The sequence below is a fragment of the Squalius cephalus genome, assembly GCF_949319135.1.
Source record: "Squalius cephalus genome assembly, chromosome: 8".
Taxonomy (NCBI): Eukaryota; Metazoa; Chordata; class Actinopteri; order Cypriniformes; family Leuciscidae; genus Squalius; species Squalius cephalus.
The window spans coordinates 32,877,588-32,900,897 of NC_137129.1; the positions used below are offsets into that span (position 1 = coordinate 32,877,588).

The 23,310-nt window shown below is 38.4% G+C and overlaps 1 protein-coding gene across 3 annotated transcripts; it reads right to left on the minus strand.

Moving 5' to 3' along the window:
- Positions 1-4,952: 4,952 nt before the first annotated feature.
- On the minus strand, positions 4,953-19,466 carry lipea (lipase, hormone-sensitive a). Of its 3 annotated transcripts, XM_079878000.1 has the most exons (12): positions 19,242-19,466; positions 15,708-15,805; positions 13,071-13,323; positions 10,767-11,051; positions 10,520-10,610; positions 9,984-10,129; positions 9,336-9,521; positions 8,977-9,129; positions 8,729-8,873; positions 7,209-7,436; positions 5,978-6,375; positions 4,953-5,899 (listed from the first exon to the last, which is right to left on the minus strand). In XM_079878000.1, the coding sequence occupies exons 3-12, from the start codon at positions 13,311-13,313 to the stop codon at positions 5,666-5,668; spliced, it is 2,109 nt and encodes a 702-aa protein (XP_079734126.1). In that variant the 5' UTR covers positions 13,314-13,323; positions 15,708-15,805; positions 19,242-19,466; the 3' UTR covers positions 4,953-5,665. The 3 variants fall into 3 exon arrangements, with proteins under 3 accessions (XP_079734126.1, XP_079734124.1, XP_079734125.1); XM_079877998.1 differs by lacking the exons at positions 15,708-15,805; positions 19,242-19,466 and adding an exon at positions 14,758-14,956; XM_079877999.1 differs by lacking the exons at positions 15,708-15,805; positions 19,242-19,466 and adding an exon at positions 14,750-14,956.
- Positions 19,467-23,310: the final 3,844 nt, after the last annotated feature.

Consider the following 23,310-nt stretch of genomic DNA (forward strand, 5'->3'; position numbering starts at 1 on the left):
TGTAGAGCTGCGGGCTGGTATATAGCCAACATTAATCTCAGAATGGAACCAGTTTCATCTTGAGTTTTTGGTGACATCAGGGAAGTCTTGGACAAACGGTCTGGGTGTAGTGCTTGCACTATAATGTGCGCTCTTTCGGTCTAGTTGAGTTCCCCTTGAATGGTGAACCCTTCTCCATCATTTAGCACTCTTACTCTAGTCAAGTTTTGTGGAGGAAACCTTAACAACCAGGTGTACGCAGCTTTTTTCCTAAAATTACTTTCAAAATCAGAAACAGGCCCTACAGCTGCAGTGACCTCTTTGAGGTGAGTAGGTCCCTTGGAAGTGAGACCTGAGGTAATTTACCCTGGGAGTTAGAAGGTTACGAGTGAGTGTTGTTGCACTTGTCATTTGCACGCAGACGCTTGCCCACATTTGCACTCGTGACATAGTTCAGCAGTTGTGGCGTTTAGTAGAGGGACCCCTTAGTGTTGGTTTGACATCACGTTGAACGTGACCAAGAGAAAGGGAACGTATGGTTACGTATCCTTGCTCCCTGATGGGGGGATCTCCTGCCACAACTCTGTGATGACCGCTGAATGGCCGAGATGCTACCTCGGCTCCTCAGCACAAACCTGAAAGATGTATTGCATTCCAGCGGCTTTCTATACCCATATGTCCGGGGGCATGGCTTGGCATGCAAATTCCACATGCCAATTATTTTGGCCCGATACTCTCAGTGGTGATTGGGGCTCCCAAGGATGACCCCCTTAGTGACTTTCTCAAATGTTTACAAAACAAGCGGGAACCCAGTGTATCTTTCTCTATTGTTGTTCTATTACATGATAGAAAGTCTAAGGCCTTCAATAGCCGTACAGCAAACTCAACTAATCTGGTGCCTATTACACGTCAAACTAAGATTGCTGTGGGGGAAAAAAAGTAAGACTGTTAAGACAGCTGCAGTGCAACAATCCTCAATGAAACAACTTTACTTTTATAAGTGTCTGCAGAGCAGGTAGAAAAGGTGGGGGTGTATCTGCTCTTTTTAAAGATGTCTATCAATGTAAGCAAATATCATTTGGGAATTACCAATCTTTCGATTATATCTGGGTATTGTGTTATAAGGTGCTCCACGCATTTTACTTATCATTATTTACAGGCCTCCAAAATACTCTCCAGCCTTTGTTGAGGACTTTACTGAACTGTTATCAACAATTACCTCAGAGTTTGACTGTTTTGCTATTGCTGGAGATTTTAACATCCACATAGATAATGCAGAAAACAATATGGCAAAATAAATCAAAACTGTATTAAAAACTTTTGATCTGACTCAGCATGTACATGGACCCACACACAATCGTGGACACACTCTAGATTTACTTATCAGTAAGGGTCTAAACATTTCATTGATTGTTATTAAGGGTGTCTGATAATTTCTGTATTTTCTTTGATATATTGATCTCTCCTGCCATTGAAGCTAGATCTGTCTGTCAAGAAGAGACGCTTATATGAGAACACTAGTGTACTATTTATGAAGGCTATATCTTTAACACAAAGCATATCTGCTGACTCTGTTGATTTACTCCTTGATTCTTTTAACTCAAAAGTTAAAAGTGTAATTGATGATATTGCTCCTGTGAAAGTCAGGAAGAAGAGTGGCAGACTAAAAGCACCTTTGAGAAACTGAACAGCAGTGCAAAATATGAAAAGACAATGCAGAAAAGCAGAGCGCATGTGGCGGAAGACAAAACTTGTAGTCCACTATAAGATCTACAAAGACAGCATCCATGCTTTCAATATGGAACTAGGCAAAGCTAGACAGACTTTCTTCTGGAATATTATAAACAGCAACTTAAACAACACACACAGTCTTTTTGCTACTGAGAGACTGACAACCCCCCCAAGCCAGATTCCCAATGAATTGCTCTCAGACAGCAAATGCAGTGCGTTTGCTTCCTTCTTCTCTATGAAAATCAATAATATCAGAAAGGTGATCAGCACATCCTTGAGTTGCACTGGTGTCAGACAGATCAGACCACAACCTGAGAAGTAGTTACTATGTCTGATTTCAAAGAAATTGATGGCAAAATTTTGGAAGAAACCATACAGCACCTTGAAACATCAACCTGCGCTCTTGACACACTTCCCACATCTTTTTTCAAAAGTGTGTTAAACTGTTTAGAAGCAGATCTCCTAGAAGTGGTAAATTCCTAACTTCTCTCTGGGAGTTTTCCAAACTCCCTTAAAACTGCAGTTGTCAAGCCCCTCCTGAAAAAGAGCAATCTGGATAAGACCATATTAAGCAACTATAGACCAATCTCAAGATCATTGAAAAGGTTGTCTTCAATCAGCTGAACAAATTCTTAAGCTCGAATGGATACTTTGACAGTTTTCAATCTGGTTTCCGACCGCACCACAGCACAGAGACAGCGCTCATAAAGATAATAAACGATATTCGCTTAAATACTGATTCAGGCAAATTATCAGTGCTGGTACTACTCGACCTCAGTGCTGCATTTGACACTGTCGATCATAACATACTTCTTGACAGGCTGGAAAACTGGTTGGGGCTTTCTGGGATAGTCCTAAAATGGTTCAGGTCATACTTAGATGGGAGAGGTTATTATGTGAGTATAGGAGACCATAAGTCTGAGTGGACATCCATTACATGCGGAGTCCCTCAAGGCTCAATTCTTGCACTGTTCAACTGTATATGCTCCCAATGAGCCAAATAATGAGAAAGAACCAAATTGCTGACCACAGCTATGCAGATTACACACAGATCTACATACCCCTATCGCCAAACGATTACAGCCCCATTGACTCCCTGTGCCAATACACTGATGAAGTCAACAGTTGGAGATGTGCCAAAACTTTCTTCAGCTAAACAAAGACAAAACTGAAGTCATTGCGTTTGGAGACTTCAGTAGTCATGTCAAAACAATAACTAAATCAGCATACTATCATCTAAAAAATATTGCAAGATATATGCTTTGTTTCCAGACAAGACTTAGAGAAACTTGTGCATGCTTTCATCACCAGCAGGGTGGATTATTGTAATGGACTCCTCACTGGCCTTCCCAAAAAGACCATAAGACAGTTGCAGCTCATACAGAACGCTGCCGCCAGGATTCTGAGCAGAACCAGAAAATATGAACATATCACACTAGTCCTCAGGTCTTTACACCAATTACATTTAGGATTGATTTTAAAATATTATTACTGGTATATAAATCATTCAATGGCCTAGGACCTCAATACATTGCAGATATGCTCACTGAATATAAACCCAACAGATCACTCAGATCATTAGGATCACATCAACTAAAAATACCAAGGGTTCACTCTAAGCATGGTGAGTCTGATAACCGGTGTTTTGTGAAGGGTATTGTAGTAGTGGGGGAAACCCCGGTGGTCCTGATGACCAAATTTGATGACCACCTTTCTGTGGTGGAGTTTGAGAGGGATTGACTCATGATGGTCAAGGGAACACTGTGGTGATGACTAGTATTACTGGTCTGGTACGGATTATCAAGAGAACACTGTGGTGACTAGTACAGATTACTGGTCTGGATTGGTACAGATTCTAATCTGGTGGGCTCAGATAATCCACGGTATATGAGAATCCACAGAAGAATACTGACCGTCATGGGGAAATCTCAGAGTCAAAATAAGATACACCGGTGTTTTGCCAGATGAGAAGTTTATTTACTATTTTAATTCATTTTACTCTTAATTTATTTTATAACTGTATCATTTATCTCTTTTAATTCCTTTTATAACTGTTTTAATTTCCCCTGATTTTATTTTGTGTCTATTTTCTATGCAAAGCTCTATGATTTGCTATAGTGTGATTATTATAATTCCTTGCTTTTATTTTGTGATTATTTTTATTCATCTCTTTGTAAAGCACTTTGAATTGCCATAGTGTATGAAACGTGCTATATAAATAAACTTGCTTTGCCTTGCCTAGTGTCAGTTTGACACATCTCCATTGCCTCGGGACGAGGGTTACCATACGTAACCGAGATGTTCTTGTATTACACACTTTATTTTTCAGAGATTGAACTTTGTCCTATTCTGAACTGCATACACGTGCACACACACACACACTCTGTTTGCTCCACAATGACCCCGCCAAGTCTTTATTTCTTGTTCTTCATTTCATCACATCTTCCAGACAAAATATTATAACAATGTGTTTTGGGATTTTCATGTTTCACAATAAAGCTGACAAAAGTAATAGCACAGAGACGGTATATAAATGTCACATAGCACCCTGCTTATTCATTTAGTGCCAGCACAATGGTCAAGACGCTGTCTGTGCATGAGCTTCTTGATCAAAGACATTGCAACAAATGATGAGGAACAATCTTCTGATGTTGACATTGAAAGGAGGACTTTTTTGTAGCAGGGTCACTGCAGGGCAAAGACAGTTCAAAAGTGTGGTAATGTTGAAAGTATGAATGGATATTGGATGCAGTTCAGAATAGGATAAAGTTCATCTCTGTGAAAAGGAAAGAATGTAATAATCAAAATAGCTTGTGTACATGAACGTGTTTTGTGTGCGCACACGTGCTTGCACTTGTGTGTGCCTACAGGTTTGGTAATGTTGGATGGATGAATGGATATTGGATGCAGCTCAGAATAGGATAAAGTTCATCTCTGTGAAAATACTCAAAATAGTTTGTGCACAAGAACATGTGTGTGTATGTGCATGTGCGGACGTGTGTGTGGTAGCTGGGGTGTGTATGTATCCAGGCCTTTATTATTGCAAGCACACAAGTACATATATGAACATGAATATGATTAACATGCTCCTAAAAACTTTTCTCTTATTTTCAGTCTCCCCCATTAAATTTTCATGGTTGGTCATTTTTGACCAGGAACAAAGTGTGACTGTACCATTTTCTACACAATAAAATCATTTCAAAACAAACTTCCTAGTTAAACATTAAAGCACACTAGTGTGATACATTTTGTTCAAATTTTATTCAATATTGCCAAAATTATCCACAAATAATGCTTTTTTCGGTCAAAATTGAGGTACATAAGCTCAGATAAACGAGGCCTACGATCCATCAGATCCAAAAAGAAATGCAAAACTTGTGCTAATTGAAAAAAAACAAGTAGACAAAAAGACTGAATCCAATATTTGTTGATAATATAGAGTAATGAGACACGTAGAAGCAGTTTTAAAAGGCTGGTCATATTTGAACAAGGTTTTAAACACAGAACAAGGGTTAAATTAAATGCGAGAAAGTAAGGCTGTGTGTTTGACACCCCTACTTTTAAACATTCAAACCACTGGATTTTAGCTAAAAACAAGACAAACAAGCCACAGTGCAGTTGCTTAAAAAAAACGTGTTGGTTTGCAGTGCAAAAGCAACTTAGATCTTATTGCATCACTACAGGCACAATGGTGAAATTTTGGTGGATGCTTAGACATTCTGTTAGGGCAGAAAAGAACAGTGAATGGTCATTGTGAACATCTAAAAATGAATCACATTGATGCAAGACTGCAAATTAAGCTTAGCAGATATGATGATGTTGGTACTGCAAGCTGGATCTACAGTTGTTTCCAGAAGTTTAGATGGTGGATGGACTACCCTAATTTTGGGTTTCGAACCTTTCACTTTATTTATTATTTAGATGTATTCACTGTAATTTCTTAGACCTTTGTGGTCTAATTAAGCCCTGGCTGCCTCTTATCAGCAGGCAGTTCCTCTTGCTGGAAGACTTCTCTGATTCGTTTCACACATAGATCTGCTGCATCCTGGGTTTCTTTGGAGAACTGAAATAGGCTCAGGAAACCATGAGGGAGGTCTTCAACCACAGTGAGCGTCACTGGCTGGTTCATATTCCTCAGCTTTTTGGCAAACATAACTGAATCATCTAACAGGGCATCCAAAGCAGAGGCCTGAGGAAAACAATCAAGGCATTAAAATAAGAGTCTAATAAGCACTATCTCTGGAAAAGCAGATTCATCATGTCTTACCACTATATGCACTGGAGGAAGGCCCTTGAGAAGATTGTCTGGAGCAAGTAGTGGAGAAACAAATGGGTTCTTCATTATCGGTGTGCGAGGTGTCTGTATATCCGCCAGACATCTAGACCGTAGAGGCTCAAAATTTTCTGGGTAATCTTGGACTTCTTGTGGTCTCTTAACATAATGTGACTTGGAAGGTGAAGGACCATTTGATGATGTAGTTGCACCATTTGATGATGTAGTTGCAGAGGATGATGGTGATGATGGTGGTGCCTTTGGCTCTATTAAAGTCTGAAGCCAATTTGACGCTCCTTGGGCGAAGTTACTCAACATCTTTACAGTGTCCTGTCCCAAAGCAGTCAGGGTGTCTAAATGCTGAGCTGGCTGTACTGACTGACAATTCGCACCTGAATAAGAGAGCGACAGAGACCGAAAAGACAGTGTAATCATGAAGGTGCTGTAGATAAGACAGAAGGTTTAATATTACTGTACATTCTGTATATAGAACATTCTAGAATTGTCACGACTAGGTGAAACATACAGTGGGGTCCAAAAGTCTGAGACGAAAATCTTTAAGCCAGTAAACCTGTTTCTGCACTATTTGACCGTGAGAGGGGGAACTCAACATGACAACATTGGACCCCATTGACTTTCATTGCAAGGACAAAAACACTGCAGAAATTTCTAAAATACTTTAGAAAAATATTAAATATTTTGGTAACACTTTACAGGGTTTCATTTGTTAACATTGGATAAGTACATGAGTAAACATGAACTAATAATACTTCTAAAGCATTTATTAATCTTAGTTAATGTTAATCTCAACATTTACCAACACATTAATCTGTTAATATTATTTAATGGACCTGAGCTAACATGAACTAACAATTAACTTGTATTTTTTATAAACTAACGTTAACAAAGATGAATAAATACTGACACAAATGTATTGCTCAACCAATATTTTGCTCAATGGAGGTCTCAGACTTTTCGTACCTATATTTTTTTCTCATAAAAATGTAATTTTCTCGTGAACAAGTGAATTGATTTGACACTATATTGTCTAGTGTAAAACTGCTTTATAGTTGAAACTGAAGTTGGAAATACAACCAAACTCAACGTTTTCTATTTGAAGAATATTGCTACATTGATGCTGTTTTTGTTCCTGTTTATTACCGTAAAGCTGCTTTGAAACAAAGCACTGTATAAATACACAACTTGACTTGATCCAAAAGCTCACCAGCGTAGGCATCGATGCACTTGTAGAGCACAATCAAAGGCAGCAGAGGGTCGATTAAAGTGAGTAGTCTGGATGGTGAGGCGTCTGTTGTTAGCAGAGTTGCTGGGTACGCTGCCACAATCCCATCAGGAACGCGTACACCATGAGACACTGCCCTCATAGAGACGGTTATACACAGGTTACCGCCTGCACTGTCTCCCACCAAACAAACCCGCTCTGCAGTCGAGCCTGTGTAGCAAGATCAACATTTAGAGAGTCCTGAGGCATGTTTGGCATGGATTGCTTGTCATGCCCACATCTATTATTATGCTCACACACCTAAAAGTTCAAATGGTTCTTTGCAGCACCTTAAGTTATTAAGGTGCTACTCTGTTATTCATGTCTTGGCTATAGGATTCTATGGAAATTAAATTAAAGTTATCCTTCGCATCAACATTTATTTCACTAGCACACAGACTAGAAAGTAATATTCTGCTATGCCATTTTTTGTAACCTTAATTTGAGAGTGTCGCATGAGTTATTACTAACAAGTTGATTGGGTTGTAAAAACTAGAATGTCATAAAATGTAAAAATGTAATTGATTCAGCCATCAAATTTTGGGCATTTGACATAAAATACTTAAAAAAAAATAAAATGTGTGACGTTACACTTTATCTAAAAATATTTTTAAATTATTATAACTACCATTCAAAAGTCTGGGGTGAGGAATTTTTTTTAAATGTTTTTGAAAGTCTCTTATGGCTCACCAAGTTTGCATTTATTCGTATAATTTGTATCAAAAACACAGTAAAAACAGTAATATTGTAAAATATTATTACAATTTAAAATAAATGTTTTTTTTTTATTTTAATATATTTTAAATGGTAATTTATTTCTATGATGGCAAAGCTGAATTTTCAGCATCATTACTCAAGTATTCAGTGTCACATGATCTCAAGATCCTTTGGTGCTCAAGAAACATTTCTTATTATTGCTGCTCAGTGTTTTGGTGGAAACCATGATAAAAAAAATTCAGGATTAGAATAGAAATAGAAAGTTGACCTGAATGGAAATCTATTGTAATATTATAAATGTTCTTACTGTCACTTGCATCCTTGCTGAATTACCGTAAATACAATTTATTTACAAAAAAATCATATTCACCCCAAATATTTGAATGTTAGTGTACATGCAGGTTTTTAATACTTATATTATCATTTACTATTAACAATATTCTCATATTAATTGAGAAACTGTATGGAATGTTTGTATTTAAGATTTCATTTGTCATGACATAGGACAATTTACAATGAAAATGTAAAGACAAAAAGGTGCTTAAAATGGTAAAGAAAAATCCACTTGTGATCAGATCAACCAAAATGCATCATGCAACATCAATTCACTGACAGGAACAAGGGAGTTGCAAAGTCGACAGCATAATTAAACAAGGACGGCCTATTTAGACGGCATGTCCCCATGTAAAACAATCACTGTCTGTATAATAGTTGCTTCTATCTGGTGAGGGGTGTGTGATACAAACCCAGCAAATGGCAATTCTTCAAGGCCCAACAGTAGGCATAGAAACATTCCTCCAGAGCCCGGGGGAACGGGGCCTCTGGAGCCAATGAGTAATCCACAGAGAGAATAGGCACATTCAGATCCTTTGACCAGCTCTTCAAGTAATTCTACGATAAAAAGAGAAGAGAAAAAGAGGGCCTTTAGGAACAACAACAACAACAACATTTATGTGAAACTTTATACAGGGAGGTAAAACTGCCACAGCCATACCTCATGTGATTTTGAAGTTTGTGCTACAAAGCCTCCTCCGTGGAAGTGTATGATCAGGCAAGGAGAAAGAGGAGCTGTCTGACGATTGAAACTCCCCGGCAGAGACAGCTGAGGCCCCTCAGGACGAGAAAGTGCTAACAGTTCTGCACTGTCCTGTGGGAAGAGATCAAATATGGAGGAAATTCAGCAGAACCGATTATTGAGCGCTAACTTTAGCAGCCGTTCTAACTAATTACAAGAATGTTGAAAACATTTATCATGCTCACTGTACCTGAAAACATCCCTCAGAGACTAAGGGATAGCTGCTTGTCCTAAATGTAATTCATTATTTCTTTTTTATAAAAGACACAAACACAAACCTGTCCTTGTCGGAGTGTGTGCGAGATCAAGCGCACGTTGACTGGCCCAGGGCCCCAGTGTGCAAGTGGAGGGTTCACAGCGACTGAGAGATTGGGGTCAGAGGCCAGTGGCAAACTCAGACCTTCAGCTGGCACAGTTAATGTTACATTCACTTGCACCACACTGGAAGAAATCCTCGTCAAACCCTTTAGAGAAATACAGAATAAGAAAAGACTCTTCTGTCTTATTTTGTACACTTCTGTTCAAAAGTTAGAAATTACTATAGGCTTATTTATTCAGAGAAACAATACACTGATCAACAGTGACATATTCTATTTCAAATAAGGATGTTTTCAACATCGATAATAATAAGAAATGTTTCCTGAGAAGCAAATCAGCATATTAGAATGATTTCTGAAGGATCATGTGACACTGAAGACTGGAGTAATGATGCTGAAAATTCAGCTTTGCCACCACAGGAATAAATTACATTTAAATATATACTAGCATAAGAGACATTCAACAACATTAAAAATCATACTGACCCCAAACAGTACTGCAGATATCATTGTGAACCTACAGTTTAACTTCAAGAACAATATAACAAGGTATGGATGTTGTTTTATCGGTTCTCACTTAGACTCATACATAAACATACATGTACTTACCGATAATAGCTCAGACTCAGTGAGGTTCCAAAATGTTTTCCAAAACTGCATATCTAAATTTTGAGTGATGCGCTCAAACTCTTCCCCCCTCAACTCAGGGTCCACCACATATTTGCCCGATGTGAAGAAAGAAAGAGCAGCCATGCCTGTAAATAAATGAAACTTTATTGACAAAAGGGATAAGTAATTGTGTAAGAATTGAAAGAGACTAATTTCCTCATTATTTTATGGGAATAACTAGCTTGTTTCTAAAAAAAATTCAGAATTGCGAGAAAAAAGTCACAAGTCTGAGAAAAAAATACGATTTGTGAGTTTATATCTTGCAATTCAGACTTTTTTTCTCTGAATTTTGATACATAAACTCACAATTCTGAGAAAAACAGATAAAAAGTTACCTTTTTTATTTATATTATTTTAGATTATTCCATGGCGAAAACAAAGCTTCTATAAATAACAGACATAAATGCATGAGAAGAATAAATCATGTAGCCCTAATATTATGAGATTTTGATGCAACCCATCGAGTCTACACTTACCAAGCCCAGTCTGCTGTTTCTTGTAGTTTTCACCAAAGGACACCATACTGATGACCACTGTCTGTAGAAAAGGCCTGAGAGAGGGGGGAAACTTGTAGGAGAGACAAAGAAATAGAGACTCTGTGTTTCTGGAACAAATTTGCATAGACATCACAAACTGCGTGCATCAGTGAAACGATAAAAAACTTTATGTGTGCTTGTTAGTACTGTAAAAACTTTTTCAAAAGAAATGTTCACATTATCTCACCTGGAAGCCTAAGCAGCGGCCATAGAAACAAGCTTTGTGCATGGAGACGTACTCTTGCACAAACCTCTTGCTTAAACCCCCTTCGTCCTGTGAATAGAGCTGACCGTGGGCATTGTCATTGAGTAATATCTGTGCCAGATAAAGTAACGCTCGCAGCTGGCACAGGGCACTACAGTATGCTTCCACTTCTGTCACATTATGGTCCAATCGGAAAAAAGCTCCAGTGCAGTTTGATGCGATGTAACGGGCCTTCTGGATGATGTGGATGACGCAGGAATGGACCACCTATGGAGAAAAGGAAAGTCAATGGCCTTTTTTTACGGTCTATGGTTATGGCTTTTTAGATCTAGCATTCAGCCTGCTTTAAATCGGACACAGAGATACAGAAGTTAATAGAATTTATGTATTTTTTGTTAATTATTATAGAACTTATTTGAATTAACATTTAAACACATGCCTCGGGTCTTTAGTGACCCGTGACGTCATTCACTACCCTCCTTCTCATTTTTTTTAAGTTAGACACCAACCTTCTTAGTATTCATCAATCAATTCATTACAAACAATATAACAAGAAAAAAATTATAAAATGATAAAAGAATGCCTGTTTTCCCATTCATATTTGATAAAAGTTGTATAGGGTCGCTAACGACCCGAGGTGTACAACAGTGTAAGTATATTTTTTTTCTGCACAACAATAATTGAATCTTTGATGACTGAATAAGTAGGGCTGTGCCATATCATAACGTCCACGATAATACCGGTATCATTTTTTACATGATAAAAAAAAGTGTCATATCGCGATATCAATGATAGCGACGCGATGATGTATGGCGCATTTACGTAACGCACACAACAACAACACCTGTCTGAAAGTAGCAGCGCCAGCATGTCAGCCTTCGATGACGATTTAGTAAAGTTACATAAAAAGGGAGCTACTTCAATAGAATGGAAGTGGTTTGGTTACAAAAGGTCAGACCTCCAACAAAGCACAATATTTTGCAAAATATGCATAAAAACTGTTACCGCTATAGGTGGAAACCATAGACTGTAAAAAATAGGTGGAGCAAAAACACACCGTTCGAGTACAACCAGGCTATGAAGGTACGCGAGGAAGAGATACTAGTACAGGGCTCGAATTTCGGCGCGGGTATGCGCATCATTTTAATAATTCATGCCACATACTCCCACTTATAAAGCGGGAACCACCCCCCCCACCCCCTATCCCCTATCCCCTATCCCCTAAACATTAATTCACTTTAGCAGGTAAATTGTATGAGTAAATGAACCAACACAGATTATAAAGTTAAATCAATCATTTTAAAACTATCTGAGAGACGCAATTTCACAGACAGCTTGAGTGTTCAGCGGTGCTGCGTCTTCTCTCTCTCTCTCTCTCTCTCTCTCTCAAAATGGGTTGAAGCAGCGTCAAGCGCTACAGAGGCGGCTATACTACACTCTCGCGGGACATGACGGAATTGTCTCTTGCACAATCGGGCAACACTTCGTCGTAACTAAAGTGTATAATTTTCACACGTCTTTTCAAGTCTTATCAGTTTAAACATTAAAGCGATCTTAAACTATCCAGTAGTTAGCGCGCTCTCTGAGAGATTTTCTCTGCGTGCAAACATACAGTAAAGTCGCCTCACAAACAGCTCGAGAGTAACAAGTTATTTTTCGCGGATTATATCGCGTTTACATCAAAATTCCGGTATTGGTTAGTATACTCGTAAACAGTCGGTTATGTATAAAACGCATGTGACAGTGTGACAGGCATGAAAACAGTAGGCCTGATGGATCCGTGCACTAGCTAAACGTGATAATGTGTCTGTCATTAATTTTGTCGTCAAAACAACAAAAGATAGCTTTAATTGTAAGGAATCAGAATTAATAGCAGCATATGTATTTAATTTAGTCAGGACTAAAAGACTATCAGTGTTATTTTACATTTGATTACTTTATTCACTTGCTGTATAGTGTTTCTGAGTGTTAGACCTACCCTAAATTTTTTCCCTTTATTTGCATTTACATTTAGATTTACATAATAATAATAAAATACTTTTAATCATTAAAACGATAATGTAAATGAAACTTCAACTGGAATTGATATACCATAATAAAGCAGTGTTTGGTGTTTTAAGCCCCCAACGGCGCCTTCCAGGGGATGGGTAGGTTTAAGGTTGAGGGTAGGGTTAGCTGCCTCTAAGGAGCCATTGGGGGCTTAAAACACCATCGAGCTAATAAAGCATTAACAGGTATAACGTTTTTTTTATTCACTCATCAGTTTTGCAACCAACTAGCAGTTACCTTGACTAAGGTCCGATATCCATTGCCAGGTGTCTGCGCATCCAGATCAAAATGGTGATAAACAGTAGTAAAGCCAGTGATCAAGGGTTCCACAGCACGTCCATGTTCCTGAACCTGCCTCATCACCCCCAACAGACGGTTCGTAGCGTCCACATGTGAAGAACTGCTGACGGATCCATTAAGAGCCAAGATAACATCTGAACATACTGTCTGCAATGCAGCGAATACATCCTTATGGTCCATGTCTGACAAACTGAGAGAGGCGAGAACAGAGACATCAACAATGAAAATGTCAAACAATCCAAAACACCTTCAAAAATATACAACATCATCTCTATGAATGTGAATTGAACAGGTATCAAAGCACAAATAAACAAAACACAAACAATAAAACTCTGTCAGGCAAAGGCCAAACTATCATGAATATAAACTATTGTGTTCTAGAGAGAGAGCAGAGACCGGCCTTTGTCAACAGACACAAAGACTCAATGTGGGATCACACCATATTCTTGCAGCATCCAACCCTTGCGTCATCAAAGTCCAAAAGAATGTAAAAAACTGGCCACTCTCTGAAAACACATGCTTGGAGGAAGTCCAAATTACAGTTGTAATAAATGATATTTAGTGAAGTGTGACACAGACTCCTAAAAGGATTTGATTATCATCTGCGATAATTATTGGAATAGGAGTTCCACGCAGTGCTAATGGCTCATGTCATGACACTCGATTTCAGTAGCCAAATAAAAGACCCGCTTTATCAGTCATGACCTGTAAAATATCAATTTAAACTCTTTGCCTGAGGAAATGCAAAATTTGTAAAGGAAACCAGACTCAAACACGGCTGGGGAGCATAGCTTAGAAATGAATTATTCACTTACACACTGCAGCCACTGTTACAGTTGAACTGATCCCTATTCAGAACTCTACGCAATAAACACATAAACACTCGGAGATTCCAATTTGCTTTCACTGTTTCACAATAAGATTGTGTGGTGGAGGAAAACAATCACATCTGATCAATAATAAAAAAAAAATCCCCATTGCACTTTGAACCCACCACCATGTAAGAATTTTCCTTATTTAGATCTTATTAGTAGATGACCAGAAAGACAAACATACTGCTGCGGTGTCATGTGATGTGCAAAATAAGGGATTTTGTCAACATTGTAAAAGTCCATGAATAATTATGAAATACTTAAATATTAATATTGTTTTAATAATTAAAATACAGTATTAAAATATTTAAACATTCATTTTTATGAATGGCTTGTTTTGATAGACAAGGGGAAACAGATTTTTTAGAGAAAATGGATGTTGGAGGACAGCATTCAACATGTTAATTTCTTGATTGACAAACGTTTTTCAGTTGTGTCGCCCGTTTTCTTCAGTATTTATCAATAAAGGCTATGGTGTGGCCTATTACAGTAACCAGTCCTGGAAACAGCATGAAATAGAAAAGGATCTGGCAACCCAATTGGCGCGACGCAGCAGCACTTGCCGAACAGCTCCAGTGTGCGATAGGTTGATGCTCATTAACTTTCTATGCGATGAAATTGATATCACGAAACGTTTTTGTACCGTGCCCCCCCACAAATTTAGGCGACGAAGGCCAAAACGGCAGACCGCGCACTTAAAAGTTTTACCTAAGCAAACTGAAATGTTTGTAAAACATCGCTTACCTGCTTACCTGTCACTCAATGAACTGCGCGTTTGCAAGTTGCGTCTGAACTGCGAGCGATCGCTGACAGCAGCACCGCATATCGAACAGCACACTGTCGCGAAATGCTATCGACACTCGTGCATTTTCATATCCAAATAGTATGGTAAAGGATGTCTTGTGTTTTTGCTTGCTTGTATCCTCTTCCGTGCCTGTCAAAGTTTCGACTGACTCACAGCATCATGGGTACACGAGTTCAGTGCAGAGTCCTGTGTGCGCGAGTGACGCGACGCGACCGCTTCCATGGCAATCAAGGGGACTTTGCCACTGACACTGTGCACTATTCCAGTTTAGTCGCATAGATGGCGTGGTATAGACGAATCAAATAATATACAATATACTAGTAGGCCTTTATATAAAAATATATAGTCTTTAGCTATACATATCCTACACACATAGCCTAGGCCTAAACATAATGATAATAATAATAATAATAATAATATATTAGCAATACAGTGTAGGCCTACTGTTTTCAGCACAAGAGTATTTTACATTCATTTTTGTTTGGGGTTTTATAATCCTATATCTGCATTTTACATATTTGCTATGCCTATTAATAGGCTGTTTAATGGCAGTTTAACTTAATAAAATGTTATAAATTCATAATAATTTATAAATTATATTAGTAGATATGATACACTAATAGTACATAATAGCTATGTTAACTTTAAGGACAAATTGACAACCAGAAAATAGGCCCACCCTGTGAAATAGGCTATTCACTAAAGTAAAAACTGTCTTTGCATGGAAAATAAACAGAAAAAAATAGTCTACAACTATAGCAAAACATTATTTTTTTAAGTAATCTATTAGATAATAATACAATTCTTTAAATGGGTTTTAGCCTACTATTACTGTTGTTGTTATTTTTTTCCCCCACAGTTAAATGGTCACAGTGAGCACAGAGTGGCAGTCATTACCAAGATATTTGATTCCATGTTCAGCCTCATTCTCACGTGACGCCCTCTGGTGGTCAAAGAGAAAACTGGCTCCTCTCTGGATGATAAACCAGTGTGTTCTGAAAAAATCAACATGCAGAAATATATATTTTTGAGAATTTATAGTCTAATTTTGAGCCCTTGGATTAAAATACCATGCGAACATAATGTGGTCACATGCATTTCTTACTAGATTACATTTTGCTGTAAGACTTTATTTTCTCCAAGGGGATGAATAAAGCGTTATCTTATCCTTCTTATCTCATCTATAAAGAGGCAGCTTCCAGTCTGTGTCTATTTTAGGATTTCTTATAATACTTTAATATCTTACAGCCCTCAATGACTCAAATGACCTCAAATTCTTCACATCTTTAACAGCTTCTTTAACAGACAGAAAATACTTCAGGGCCATGAAGCACTCAATCTCTTAATGTCCCACTATATATATATATATATATATATATATATATATGTATATATATATATATATATATATATATATATATATATATATATATATATATATATATATATATATATATAGTATATGAAATATTATTATGCAAACCATGTAGTTCTTTAATATAGGCTACTTCCACTTAAATCAGAGCTGAAAGAACTGTATGTCACACCTCTGAGCTTTTAGGTGTGATGCCCTAACATTTTACACTAACATTTGAATCTCTTTACACCTGGCCTAAAGTGCCATTCACCAGCTGTCACCAGCTCAGGCTCTATTCTTTTGTTTCTCATGTTACATGTCTCAACTGAGATGACAACTCAGTTTTCATATCCAGCATGCTCTGGCCTAGCATCACAAATACTGATGGCTACCTAAAGAGAGCATCAATAGCATCACTTTGCTGTTCCAGACAGTATAGCTTACTTAAAAGTCATGGAAGCTGGATGCTTAAGGAGGGGTTTAGCTGAGTTCAAACATAAAATAAAGAGATTTTCTGCCAGTCCTGTTTGCTAAACAGTTGGTTTTAAAGTAGAATTGGAATTTAAAAAAAATTATGAAATGCAAACTGAAAAAAAAAACATCAAAAACAAATGATAAGTCAGTGGTGGACATTTCTTTATGGGTCCTTCATAACTGCTGCTCAAGATGTATAATAACAAGTAAAATCACTCTTTTCTTTATAATTTACATTTTGTAAAATACATAAATCTGTAAAGTAACAAGTTTTCTTTTTTTGTTTGTCTTAGTCAAACTGTCTTATCTTATATTTTCTTATCTCATCTTATCTTTAAAGGGGCAACAAATGTCTATTTTTAAGACTTAATACAGTTTCTATTTTTGGCAATTCTTCACTGCTTAAAGTAAACTTTCAATTTCTTAATGCAAATTGCTTTAGTGCTCTGCTGCTATGCAATGCAATTGTGAGTGAGAAAGGCCTGTAGTTGAGTTTAGTATAACTGTATGAGAGTTATTGACACCTCACCTTGCTCAGGAAGGCAAGTATCCAGTTCCAAAGTGAGGTGGTTATTCCAATTATCTGAAGTTTGTTTCTTAGTGTCTGTGGGATAAATGAGTTCAGATTCCAGGCTATATTGTCACTTATTGAACCAAAATGCAAATCCTAAACAAGGATTCACAGTTTTGATGGATAGCATGACCCCACTACACCTGGTAAAACATCTACAATAATATAATGAAATTTTGACAATTTATGTTGCTTACAAAATCAGCCTGGACAAGATATTGGTATAATTACCCTTTTACTATTTTAAAGCCCTTAACCCTACCCCAAAACCCAAACATAACCATTTTTTAGAGGATATTAAAAGAATATATAAAAAATAATGGTTGAAAATGAGTAGGAAAATTCAAATTTAGTAACAATATAGCATTAAAAATATATTTTGAGCTGCTAATCCCCCTCCTACCTCTAAACCTACCCATAACCATTTCTTAAAAAAATATGTACAGTTTATAAAGAAAAACATAACAGTGTAAAAGTGTAATATATATATATATATATATCTCTACCCCATGACAGTTTTCCAGCATTTGGCTTTGACCGATTGCTATCATGTCCGAGATTGAAATCTTTCCCTTCGCTGACGAGGCTCACTTCTACTCTGATCCTCCGCCGTAACTCGCTGGCCCGAGGATCACTCTCTGCCTGATTTTTAAAGATGCCGAGGACTACCCTCACCCCCACCTGCGAGACATCCGCCACACTCCCCGGCGTCCTCTTATACTTCTGCCATCCCAACAATACCTCCAATCGAAAACTGGACAGTACTAGGATTGAGGCAAGCGTTGATCAGCTCAGAAGTCCATTTATTATGGAGAATGGATAAAGCTCAGCTTTACAATCTGTATGTCTCCTTGCAATCAGCCTACCTCTCACCTAAATACAGCCTCCAAGGCAGCCTATAGAGCAAGCAAAGCCCACAGGGCCCCGAACTCTCGACACCACCATCTTCCTCCTGCACAACATCCAGCCAACCTTGAGTGTCATGCCACAGCGGCAGGCCTTCAGCAAACATTGCTGCAAAACTTGCTCGCCTCCCTCTCCTGCTCAGCCCTTGACCACAGCTCCCCCTGTCATGGTACCGTACGTAGCAATGCCCGCCAGCCTCCCATTGCAGCCCTGGCTCCTCACCCTCCGAACTCCCTTCTCCAGTCTAAATCACAGTTTACTCTCTTCACTGTCCCACCCCATCTCGGAGCCACCCACAGTGGCTCACAACATCAGACCGCAGATTCTTGCAGAGATTCAGGGTGCTGGCTCCAGAGGCGGACCCATCCCCAACTCCAGTTCCTCAATATTCAGAGATAATATTCCCATAACCCACCCATTAAAACCCCTCCACGACACATCCATCTCTCGTATAACATGTTGTTTCCCGACTTTTCCCTTCTCTACATCACCTAATTTATCTCATACCTCAACAGCATTAAAGACCTCCAAGTTGGGTCCATCAAATGTTACCTAAGCGGTATCCAATTTTTCACTAGCTGATCTACGGCACTCCCTCCCCTGAGATAAATAATCCACAAACCTTCGTCCTAAACAAAGGCATTCAATGATCCAAACCCACCCGACATGACCCCAGACAACCCATAACCCTAGAAAATGTATCTCCGCTCTCAGATTAGGATACCATTCCATCAATACTGCCTACACTCTTGACGCTATGATTATTTTTCTCAGATGCTAGGAGAACTATCAGACGCTTTCAATTATTTGTGACCGGAAATACGCAATCGTCGTGGTAATCTACTTCCTCCGCAGTCACGGCAACATAAACAAATGGCGCAAGCAACTAGCAAGAGCTATTGACACGCTAATGATGTGTCATTTTAGTTAACAGTTCAGTAACAGTTAGCCTCGCTCTCTATTTACCTTGATATTTATGGACAAATTCCTCGTGGAAAATGTTTTACCCTTTATTTCGTTTTTTCTTTTTGGTGACCTCCACGAGTCGTCACATCAGCATATGTAATATTTGGCAAATCCGTTAATGAAGTTGTGTAGACTCTTTGATCCATTTTAAACTTGCCTGGGTTTATGTTTTTCTGGTGTCTTGACGCTTGACAGGAACTCTGTTCCATATCAAAAAAGCCCATCAAGCTCATCAGCTAACCAGTCCATGTTTTACGAAACTTCAAACCCACTGTATCTGCCCTCTTCAAACTCCAACGTACTCAGCACACCAAACTCCAATAATAACAACAACAGCAGCAACCACAAGCTCCTACGTTCAAAGGCTCCCTCAATTACACCCGTGAAGCGCTGGTCGAGCCGTCCTATAAATAGGATGCAACGAGAGCTTGCCCGTTTTTGCCACCAGACACCCCCTTCGCATTGCAGTGTGGGTTCCCTGTTCGGAGGCAGTGACGGGGACAGTTAATTACAGACCCAATTTTGCAAAGCCCCTACTTCAAGTAGGTGCCCCATGATTCGACTGCTGGCAGGGCTTACTGTCCAATGCCATGAGCCCCAGCTCCAATCAGATATGACATGTGCCCTCCTGGTCGGGCGGTGAGAATATCATACGTCCCCCAGTGACCGCCGGCGGGGCCGACCTGCCTGATGCCGTGAGCAGCAAGCTCCCATCGGATGCTGTGTGAGCCCTCCTGGTCAGGTGGTTAAAAGATTTGAAAGCCCCTTTTTGGACTACTGGGGCCAACCCATCTGATGCTGTCTTCAGGCGGCTGTCCCATATTTATTTGCTTCTTTGGGGGAGTACTCTGAGTTTGGGCCAAATTCCAAGCTCTGAGCCCTCCCCCTGGACACCTTGCCAAATATGTGTACTTTTTACTATATCTGATTACATGCAAGGATGAACTCATGAAATGATGTTTTATTAACAAAGTTTGGGAGGAGCGTGTTCAGATAATCAACCTAATTAGCACGAGAGGAGGTATATGTATAGCCAAATTACCTCTACCCCAAAAGAGTTTTTCCCGCATCCCTCCACCACCCCAACTCCTCAGTCTTCAAGCCCTAGGCTTTCGCTCTGGGATTATGGCTGGTGATTCCACCCTGGTTCCTCCTCCTATTAACTCCTCCCTGGTTTCTGCCTCCATTGACTCCTCCCTGGACTCTTCCGTTATTTGCTTCACCCTGACTCCTGTGTTTCTCCCCTGTGCCTGCCCTGTGCCCACCTCCTAAGCCCCCTCCTGCCCTCCTCTGTTGGACTTTGCTGTTGATGTTGTTTTTGTTAAGGCGTGTAGACATGCTTTCTTGATGGTTTAGAATATTACTGTTAGGGGTTAACAGTTTAGGACCCAAGGACCAGATGTTTAAAAGAAGACCCGGAGTCAGAATTATAATAAATTGAAGAAAAGTTTTACTGAAGATAGTTTGCAGTTTCATCAGCAGAAGTCAGCTTCAAGACTCACACAGGAGTTCATAGGCCGCCCCGCTTACAGTTACAAAGATCACAGCAGTTATACCATTTCCAAGGTCTAAGCTACGTCATTGCTTACAGGCTGAATGATTCTGATTGGCTAAGAAATTGATAAACATAGTCATTTTCCACACATATACAGATAGACAGAAGCATATCTCCATAGATTGTGGCGCTGACACTCAGACCCTGTAGTTAGGCACGTCGTGACCTTCCAGGTCGGGGATTTGGGTTGCTGGGTGCCAGCATGTCCCGAACAATAACTCAGTCAATCTCCAACAATGCCAGTGGTTCCTTAACCTGTAACCAAGAAGACTAACACACACACCGACACACATCTTTTCCAAGGTTGGATTTGGCCAGGCTCTAACTATAAACAGGAGTCTCATCTCAAAACATCAAGATAACAAGTTCTTTCTCCCAGGATAGGACACTTTAGTCTAAATGGAAAATATAGGCTTTAACTGACAAATGGTCCCATAAACTATAGACTTCAATGACCCCTATACGTTTTAACATGTTGAAGACCTTTCTCAAACACAAAACAATTCCCTGTTTAATTTCTGGAAGCCGGGATAAATAGGCAAGCATTGTTACTACATTCAAATATCAAATACTGACATTAAAAAGAATACATGAAAATAACATTTCAGTAATCACACTGGTAACTTCTATAACAAAATAAAATCTCCAGAGAAGTCATTCAACTCATTTGATATTTAGAACGAAAAATATTGATTAATACCTTGATGATAATCACTCATTACATATACATTGAAGCAGTGGATTCCAATCCACCCCCTTCAGTAGGGGACTATCTAGATTTTGTGTCTGTTTGGGTGGGTTTTGCATGTGTTTAGTTCTGTTTCCTGTGTTTTCAGTTGGTTACCTGGTTATTCATTGTTTGAATTTCAATTACACCTGTTGTTCATTTCATTGATTGGTTTGTCCTCTGTATTTAAGACTTGTGTTTCTTTCTGATTTTTGTCAATTATTAAATACGACTGAAAACCTGTAATTAATATGACAATTGATTACAATAAAATCAAGATTATGCCACGATTTTAATATTCATAAATAAGGATTCATACAAATTTGTACATCTGTAAAGTTCTTCATACGTAAATTATTTACGTTTTAGTGCTGTCTATGCCAATATTTTACGTATCAGTGTCTATAGAAACTTAAGTAAATGTACGTGAGTAGAACCAAATACATAAGAATAGAAGGCTACTTTTGAATGGAAAAGCATTTGCCAGCAGCTAACTAGATCATGCTAACTAAACCTTAACCTCTTCTTGAACATGCTCATCAGAGCCATCAAAGCAGTCCTGCTGATCTCATCTCACTCCCTTTGACCATACTTTGATGTTGTTGGTAGTTTTGATTTGTATATGGGTATTAAGAGCACAGTGGTCTGAATGGCCGAGGTGGGGCAAGGGAGTGGCTTTATGGGTAAATGCAGGATAATGCACCATGTCACAAAGTTTCTTGAACATGACAATGAGTTCACTGTACTAAAATGGCCCCCACAGTCACCAGATCTCAACCCAATAGAGCATCTTTGGGATGTGGTGGAACGGGAGCTTCGTGCCCTGGATGTGCATCCCACAAATCTCCATCAACTGCAAGATGCTATCCTATCAATACGGGCCAACATTTCTAAAGAATGCTTTCAGCACCTTGTTGAATCAATGCCACGTAGAATTAAGGCAGTTCTGAAGGCGAAAGGGGGTCAAACACAGTATTAGTATGGTGTTCCTAATAATCCTTTAGGTGAGTGTAAATGACTCATTCTAAGGTAATAAAAACATAACGATTCATTAAGTAAGGTCTTTATAAACCACTGAAAACATAGTTATGGATCTTATATTGCATTTCTATCAATAGATCCTCAGAAATATTACACATTGCACCTTTAAACCATTTAAGAGTGAAAAAATAAAAGAGAACGCGCTGTCTATAAATGTCCTGACTTTTTTTTTTTATGGTCCTCCTGACCTCTCATAAGAGCAGTCTTAAATGAGTTAAATACAGTCTTAAATTAAGAGTTGTGAGAAAATGGGACATGAGTGAAATGTGCAGTAGCGGCAGGTCTTAAAGTGACAGCAGGTAATTCTATCTGTCATTAATGTTAATCAAAGAACAAAGGTAACAGAGAAAATTACTCACTGCTCTATGACTAAAGAACTTTTGTAGCTTTAATAAAGGTTAATCTATATTCAATTTATGCAGACTGTTTGATAACTTATTCAATTTCTGTCTATTTCACAGGGCACAGGCAAATATGACATTTATTATGGATTTATGTGAGGATTGTTTAAAGTTCATTAAATTAAATGTTGTTATATTTTTTGAAGTCTAATAAATGTTAAACAATTGATAGCTTTCAATTACACTGTAATGTTGAATGGCTATAATTAATGTTTAAAACACCAGTAGCTGTATCAATATAATATTAATATAATACTGCAATAATACTGGCCTTCATTCATAAAAAATATGCATTAAACAAGTATTTAAAATATACTGTCTTTATGTTGTTTCAACATTCATTTGGAGATTACTGTGAAATTAGTACATTATAAAACATAAAAACTTATTAAAAACTTGTGTTTTTAAAAAATGTGTGATTATAGTTAATTTTTTGAATCGACTGACAGCACTATATTTAGGGTTTTTCTCAAAATATATTTTTTGAGAAAAGAGGCAGTAT

What these genes read in the sequence shown, in the direction of transcription:
- lipea (XM_079878000.1), bottom strand. Translation starts at nt 13,313, where the DNA reads ATGGACCATAAGGATGTATTCGCTGCATTGCAGACAGTATGTTCAGAT. An exon ending in AAACTTCAAAATCACATGAG is followed by an intron (nt 8,874 to 8,976) that starts GTATGGCTGTGG and finishes TTTTTATCGTAG; the next exon opens with AATTACTTGAAGAGCTGGTC. An exon ending in GTGCATCGATGCCTACGCTG is followed by an intron (nt 6,376 to 7,208) that starts GTGAGCTTTTGG and finishes TCTCTTATTCAG; the next exon opens with GTGCGAATTGTCAGTCAGTA.